General features: G+C 47.0%; 1 protein-coding gene across 3 annotated transcripts in view; it reads right to left on the reverse strand.

Annotated features, from left to right (window-relative positions):
* The window catches only part of SMOC2 (SPARC related modular calcium binding 2), a 145,267-nt gene extending 142,330 nt beyond the window's left edge, over positions 1 to 2,937 (reverse strand). For all 3 annotated transcript variants that reach the window (XM_086461032.1, XM_086461033.1, XM_086461031.1), the window contains exon 1: positions 2,863 to 2,937. In XM_086461032.1, coding sequence (XP_086317158.1) covers positions 2,863 to 2,937 — 75 coding nt within the window. The remainder of the gene's footprint in view (positions 1 to 2,862) is intronic.
* Positions 2,938 to 8,280: the final 5,343 nt, after the last annotated feature.

Consider the following 8,280-nt stretch of genomic DNA (forward strand, 5'->3'; position numbering starts at 1 on the left):
TTCTGGAGCTAGCGAGGACACAAAGTTAAAACAGCCCAGAAATCCATTTGGACAGATGAAAAACATAAAGACAAATGCTGATACCCCTCTCCCTGCCTGGCTATCACGCAGTTTGTTGTTTAGAACCCATAGCTGTTCAACACTCAGGCAAGGAAAAAATCTCTGACCCATCTAGTCATCTTTTGGAAAATGACCTTAACTTTGGAGTTGCTTTTGCTAGAGGGAAGTTTAATTTTATTATCACGTCATTGCTAAGGTTCATCTTACGGCAGATTTACCACTCTGGTTAAGGAGATAGTGCCCCTGATATTACCACCACCTGGCAAACTGCATATACCCATGACAGTGTGATACCATCAGGGATGTGCACATCCTCCCCATAATCATCCCGCAGTTTTCATGAAACCCAGGTCCACCATGAAACATGCTCTGTCCCAGTGGCCTCTGGTTAATTATGAATATATCAGTCTTTCTTTGTTATTCTTCCAACCACAAATAAAAAGAAAATCTTCATCTGATGTGTAGAAAAGAATGGTAGTACTCTGGCACAGCAGGTGAAAAAAGCCACACATTTTCTTGGTCTTTCTACACAGCCTGGGTTTGTTTTTCCTTATAATTATGCAGATACTATCCACGAATATTTGAGAAAGGTACATGTGGGAAGGGGTTATACAGTCTGTGAGCTGGAAGCAAAATGACTGCAGGAGCAAAGAATGATTTAGTGCTGTGGTATTTGTTACTGTAATAGCATTGCTTTTTTTTGTTTGTTTAAATAGGGAAGTACACAAACAGTAGAAATAAACCTGCCTCATTCAAAGGTTAGTCTTGTGGGAAGATGTAAAAAGTATGTGTGCACGAGTGTGTGTTGTTTTCTTCCTACATGTGTCTGACTGTTCATTAGCCATTTTATGGAGGGATTTCTAATGTATTCTAGTATTCATATGGGCCAGCCAGCTCTGTAAGAAGAGCACGGGCAGCAGAAAAACTATCACGGACTCACTGCCTACAGTCCTCTACTAACAAGGCTAGCTACCCCTGCCAAAATGTTCAAGGTTAACTCAGTCCGAAAGCTTAAAGTCTCCAAAGCCATTACCTTTTTGGTAGTAGAGGGTGGGGATTCCACCAGGATTTACTTTTCTGGTCACAGTTCTTAAAGATGCACACTACTATAAGGTACAGAAATGAACAATACACACTCTGGATGGGTGAAAGGGAACAGAGCGATTTCAGACATCTCTCAGCTAACACTGAAGTCAAATACATCTGCATGAGTCTACAACATCTAATTTTTAAAGCTTTTCCCCAAGTGTCCTTGGCCAGGTTTTTCATCCCTTTCGTGAGGCAGGCAACGACTCACTGAATGTCAGTTACATTCAGCAATGATTTATATATATATCTATTAAAAGGCATTGGCATCATTTGAGTCATGTATCATTTAAAGATGATGTAGCAGTCACAATCACTCTTATTTTACATTTAGACAAATTAAGTTTTGATAGTATTTCCAGTTTACTTCCATGTTAATATTTAGAACTTTTTTTATGTACAGAAGAAATATTCTTTCTTTTGTAATCTCCTGTACATTCTGTTTACACATTTGTGAAAGTGAACTTGGAATTCAATCACAATGTTAACCTGTTAACTAGAACAGTATATATCACCTGACAGTCTAAGAGTGCTTCAAATGAGGTTCTCAAAAAGTGAAAGATGATAATCACTTGACTTCATCTGTCCCACACTTTCAAATGACACACTATAAAATTCACGGAGCAAACTCCTTTAAGGTTTTCAATTAGCAGCTTCTAATCTACGAATCATTTCCAAAAAAAAAAAAAAAAAAAAAAGCTAGACAAGAAGGCAAAATTTTTTCTGAAGAATTTCAGGTATGAACAGCTCAGCCATCCCCCCCCCACACCATTTCCCCTTGAGCTGCCCCTATCCCCTCTTACTGAAAAAGAAAATTAAAAAAAAAAAAAAAAAAAAAAGAAAGGAAAAAACCCAACTTTTGGTATTTTACAGAAATTTTCTGAAAGACTGAGACAAAAATAGGGTCTATTTCACTTTGCAACTGCCTGTAACTTTAGCATAATAAACTCTAAAGGGCACAGCCCTCACCAAAACACTTAAAAACAGCTTGAAAGGGGTACTCGCTGCCCATTATGTTTACTCAAGCACTTGTTTAAAAACACATTTAAGGAAAATGTTTTTATTTCTACAGATTGCATTAATTATAGCTTTGCAAACACTGCAAGCTCTACAAGAAGACTGAACTGAGCTATTAGCTGCAAACCTCAGGTCTTGGCTAGAGAAGTGGTTATGGCTTATTTAGTAAGCCTAATGAATTGGCTCACCCATCTCCACACAGAGTTCCATGTTTAGCATCATGGAGCCTCGAATAGCCAAAGAGGCTTGCTGCACGTCGCTTTATAATTAAAAATAAAGCAAAACGGGTCAACCCAAGATGGTCCAAAAGCAGACCTCACTGCAGCCTTATTCCTCTTCGGGAAAATAAAAGCACTAACACGGACGTTAACATTGGCCCGCAGCTCTGCGGAGACCCACAGCAAACTTCCCCTTGGCTGCCCCGGGACGCGCTCTCCCCTGGCAAAACGCGAAGGGGCGGCGGGGGCCGGTTGCTCACCGCGCCGCGCCCCGCGCTGCCGGACCAGCCGCGAAGGAGCTCCCCACCTCGGCTGGGGGCTCCATCCTCCGCCCAAAGTCGGGGCGCAGCCCCTGGCCGGGCAGCTGAGGGGCGCGGGGCGGCCGCACGCCACCCCGGGGGGAGTGCATCGGCCCGGTCAGGTGCGCCCCGGGGGACCGAACTCGCCCGGCGCCCATCACCCAGCGGCGGGGCGGCCTTACCGTGAGGGCGGAGAGCTTCTGGGCCGGCACGGCGGGGAGCAGCTCCGGCAGCAGCAGCAGCAGCGGCACCCACATCCTGAGGCTGCGGCGGTGGCGGCGGCGGGCACGCAGCGGCTCCGGGAAGCGGAGGAGGGGGACTCTCCTTAGGATGTCGCTCCCCCCTCCGACGCCTGCTTTGGCTGTTTTTCAATCGCTCCCGCTGGGAGGTCCCAGCTTTGGTCTTCTATTTTCTTTTTCCCCACCCCAGCCCTTGAAATTTGGGGACGGGAGTAGAGCAGAGAGGCGGCAGTTTCCACTTCTCTCCGTGCCCCCCCCCCCCCCCCCCCCCCGCTCCTGGAGAGTCAGCCCCGGCTCGGCGATGCTCCCCCAGCCTCTCCTCTCCCGGCGCCCTCGCACAGGCACTGCCGGGGGGATCCGCCGGACCCCACCGCCTCCCCGGGGGCGTCGCCCCGCCCTCTGCCTCGGACGGGCTGCTGCCTAGCCCTGGGGGGTCGCTTTCTTTACCCCCGCAGACTCGTCTGCCCCGTGGCGGGGCAAGCGGGAGTGAAAGGAGAATCCTCGCACACCGGCGGGGGAGCCGCGGGAAGGCACTGCCGCGGCTGCGGAGGGTGGCGGTGCGCGACCTCACCGAGTCGCTCTTCCCCTCTTCCTCTTATCCTCCCCCCTGCCCAGCCCGGCCTCCGCTTTCTCCTCCCAGACCCACAGATCCCCGCCGATTAACCCTCCCCGGTGCTCCCGGGGGGACGCCGGCTTGCTCTCCCCGCAGGGCTCATTTGCACACACACACACAAACACACACACACACCCGCCTCCTGCTGAATCAACACGTACAAGTACCCGCAGCACCTGAGGGTGTGTGTGAGAGGTGCCCTGACCCCCGGCCCGGTGTACGCCGACCCCCTCCTCGGTGCGCCCCGACCCTGGCCCTGCCGCCCGCCGGGCACCGCACGCAGCGGGGAGCAAGGGCCGAGGCAGGAGGATTTGTGGTGGGGGCAAAAGCCGGGCAGCAGCACCCAGTGGGGTAGGGGGCGGCAGCCGGGCGTTGCTGGGGGCTGGCAGGCCCCCTGGCACGGCGGGGAGCGGGCACTGCTCGCCCGGGCGGAGAGCCCTGGGGAGATGCAGGTCGCTGCGGAGCTGCCGCTACTCGTCCGGTAAATGCCGGGCGAAATCTTCCTTCCGACAGTTTCGCGCTTTTCTCGCTTAACTTTTAGGAGCCAAATAGAGGTATTTTTATTATTTCCTCACTGTGAACCGCCAGAAGATCTGCTCCCCGCCGGATATCTGAAAGAAACCTTTTTACTGCAATTTCGTCAATGGAGGAGCCCCCTGCTCCTCCCTTGAGACCCGCGGCAGAGAACCCCACGGTTCAGTGGCGCTACCAAGGAGTCTGAAGCTATCAGGGCTTGCTTTATTCTTCGGCTGTGCACATCTGTGGGAGAGGACCTGGGCGTGAAAGGGCTTTAGGGAGGCTGCAAAGTGGCACGCTGTCAGCACACAAGTGACAATTGCCATGAGCGTCCAGATCTGACCTGTCACACCCTGGCAACCACACACGGCCTCAGCCAAGGCTCGGGGTGGAACACACTCTCTGGAGCAGTAGCTGCATGCATGGTGAACCACGGTGGAGAGAAGTAGATACTAATTACTGAGGGACTTGGGTGACCTGCTTGAGACACCTAGTGCTGACTTTTCCAGATCCTATGGTGTTCAAGGCATGCAGCTGACAAACAAGTCACGGCTTCTCCAGGTTTCAACTGAGCACCAGAGTCACAAGAATTTGGAAAGGCTCCTTTTGGTTTTAGACAACTCGGTTATTGACACAAAGTATGTGCATGCATGTGTGCGTGCATGGCCCGTAATATCTCCTGGGCTTTTTAAGTGGGAAAAAGAAAAGAAAGGTATCATATGGCATTGCCCAGGTCAGAGTATGTTTGAGACCCTTCACTGCACCACACAGACCTCCATCAGTCTCAAACCAGCAGTATCTCACACAGATAGCAGATTGCCATTTGCCGCAGTAGACAGCGCAGGACATTTTACTGGCATGGGCTTCACAGCCCTTTCCTCTCAGCTGAGAGGTGGTGAAACTTGGCAATGTTGATGTCTCTGTCAGAGCCAGAAGGAATTTTTTTTCTTGTAACTGTGACTCCAGCCTCCTTCATACCTCAAAGTTATTCTCCACATATACGCAGTCCCATTTTCTGCTCATCAAACCTCTCATTCTCATTGCGTTATTAATGCAGTCAGTCTCACCTCTCCAGAATCATCTTCCCAGTCCTCTTCCATCACCGTCAGTCCATCCCAATCTGTCTCCCAGTTTGAGTTCAGCTCCTCTTCATCACCAAGGAGCCTTACAGCCCTGTGTCTGCTTTCCCTTCTGCCATGTTCTTTGTAGCTTGCTAGCCTTCAACCTTCAGCTGAAGTGTCCTCCTGTGCACTGCTGGCACGCAGCTGGGCAAAGGCAATTCATGGTGGGCAGTCTCTTTGCTCTTGATTTATCTGTTAGGACCTACTAAACACCACAGCAGTTTGGATTTGACATTGTGGGAAAAAATCCGTGCTCAGAACAAATGAGAAATGTGTCTTATTAGACAAACAAGTTGCAGGTTTTGAGGGTTTATAATTTAGTCAAATTTGAGTGGATTTCCATGGAGTTGGCAATAGCCAAAAGGCCAAAACTCTACAAAAAGGGAAGCCTAGAATCCAGAAGCTGGTGGCGTTATGGTGTTAAAAATAAAGATACCTTCCAAAACATATACTATTATTTTGTCTACTGTCATTTCCCCAGCTTTTTTTCTCAAAAGAGACTTGACTATGCCTCTTGAAATTTCTTCTTCTTTTCTTCGCCCCCCATCCCAGAAGATAATTCAGCCTAAAGTATTTTGAAGGACAATATGAGACCAATGGATAAAAAACTGGCAAGGTTTAAGCAACTGAAAACAGTGTTTTATTATAGGAAAGACAGAGTGGTTTTAACAGGCAGAGCTTCCAGCCACCACCATGGTTGCAATAAACCTACCCTCTAGTCTGATCAGATAAGGGATATAAAAAGGGAAAGAAATGGTTTTCCTCACTATAGTTGGGGAAGGGCTATGAGAGAGTCACATCAGTATTCCTTACAGGTGTTGATCTCCCATTTAAAAAGGAGACAGATTTCCTGAAGGACTCATGGATCTATTCACAACAATACGTTGTGAGTGTCCCCTCTGCATAGATGCCACTGAAGGAAAACTTGGGTTTACATTACCTGCTGTACTTTGTCAGCGGTGGCATTATCCTGAGCACAGCCCTCAGCCCCCACAGCCAGACGTGTGCTGGGTCATGTGCTGGGGTCAGTATCGACCTAGCTGCCACCTCACACCAGGACCATGTCCAGACTTAGTCTGTGCTACATTAGGAATTGTACCCAGGTTTCCTGAAGTCCTACACTTCACCTCTCATAATGAGACCCATGTTTCCTCCTTTTCCACCAAGTCTTTCCTGAACTGTTGTAGAAAGCAACTCCTATTGCTTAGATGAGTGAGCCTCGTGGAGCAATCCTGTACAGTTTAACAGCAGTGGTTCCAAATATACAGGAAATACTCAGCAGAATTTATTACAGCATGAATGCTTTTCATACTTTAATTAGGCCAGAAAAAGCAAAAGGAAATTATCTCTCTGCTGTAGAATTGTTCAGGCTGCTTTAAAACCCTGTGGATGGTTGACCATCCTGTATTAAATTCAACAGGATTGTTCTAATAAGGATCATGGAAATTCTGTGAGAAAGGAAGAATTATCTGGCTCTTAACTATCAAGGCTACAGAAAGCAAATCCTCTTAGGTTTCAATGCAGTACTGTTAACAACAGGGATGGACCATTAGATCCAAGCCATATTAGTCAGCTGGGGTATGTAAGCATTCAGGAGTCTGCTTCTCGTAGCAGGATCAGGTGCTGTTTGGCAGAGGATAATGCAATTCTTAGAAAGTTGTTCTTTTTCTCCTATGCATTCCCGGCACCCTCCTTCAAACAATTACCAAGCAGACCCTATGTTCTCACCTGCTCTTCAAGTTTGCTGTTTCTCCAGCAGCAAATGCATTCCGCAGCCTTGCTTGAGGTACATCAAATGCTTGATTAATTTTAAAGTTTGGAAAAATAATGGGAAATAATATTAAAAGTCAAGCAAGCAGTTACTGTAGTAGTTAGAGAATATACAGGTGCTTAAGTCGTGTGAACAAGTACAGAACACTTATTTCTATGCTATGTGGCTAGGGCAAACCTTTCTCTCCTAGGTTTCTACATTACTGAGCATCACGGAGTCCTGGTCAGTGACAGAGACCAATTGGGCCTGTAGCAAATAATAAAAAATACAAGTAATTACTTTTTTTAACTTGTAAAACATTATCATTTAGCTTCTTATAAACAAAGGTACTAAATTAAAACCGACTGACATCAGTGGTGAGTCTCCCATGGCTTTAATATGAATATGAATTAAAATCTCACAGCGATCTGAGACTCCAGCCCTACCATACTTGTGGTATCATTAAACTGTATTTGCAGGTTTTTGTACTTGATATGGGTGATATCCTATATATACTATATGTTTACTTTAAAGGAATAATAAAACCTCCTGCTATCTTCTTTGTGTTTGCTGTGACTAGGGAAGATGGAGTCCAAGAGATAAGTAGGAGTTTGTAAGACTCCTTAAGCAATAATAAAAAATGACTCATTCATTTAATTATTTTAAGTAGAAAATGATCTTTGTAAACTTCTTTAACACACAGTTATTTTTACATAGCTATGAGCAAGCAGCTGGTGACTGAGCTGTGCTCAGTGTCACGTGAAACATGGCGTGGAATTTTTAAAAATGTTTATGGGAACCAGGGGCTGAGATCATGTTTTTTGAGAGCTATACAGGTGAGCCAAACCCTCATCCCAAAACACTAAGCTCTACTCATTATTTGATGGTTAAAAATAAAGTCCTCAAACTGTCCTTTTAGAAAGGAGACAGAATGTAGAAGACAAGTCAAAACTGTGGAGGAACAGGCCTGTGTGTAGCTGGTGGTCCTTGGGAAACACAGGTAGTTTTGAAAAGCGTCATCCTTCAGTTAGACTTCCAGTTTCAGCATGTTGCATTTTTCATGATTAGAGTTTGTTGTGTGGAGTTTTATCACACTTTAGTGAGCAGACAGTATGAGGAAGAGAACTTAATCCTTCAGGATGACAACAACAACAACAAAACCCTGCTCTGCATCTTGTGGGATGAGAGTAGCACTAGCACTTTTCCCATCTGCCAGAGACATGGTTCTGCTACACTGTCCCGATGACCCAACACCAGCATGCTCTTTAGACTTCTCAGAAGGCTGCTTGTGGCAACACATGGAGAGGGTTTGCTGCTGACTCACTCTCTCACCTTGCATTAAATCACCCTCCTGGATCGCC

The sequence above is a fragment of the Leptosomus discolor genome, chromosome 2, assembly GCF_034619465.1.
Source record: "Leptosomus discolor isolate bLepDis1 chromosome 2, bLepDis1.hap2, whole genome shotgun sequence".
NCBI lineage: Eukaryota > Metazoa > Chordata > Aves > Leptosomiformes > Leptosomidae > Leptosomus > Leptosomus discolor.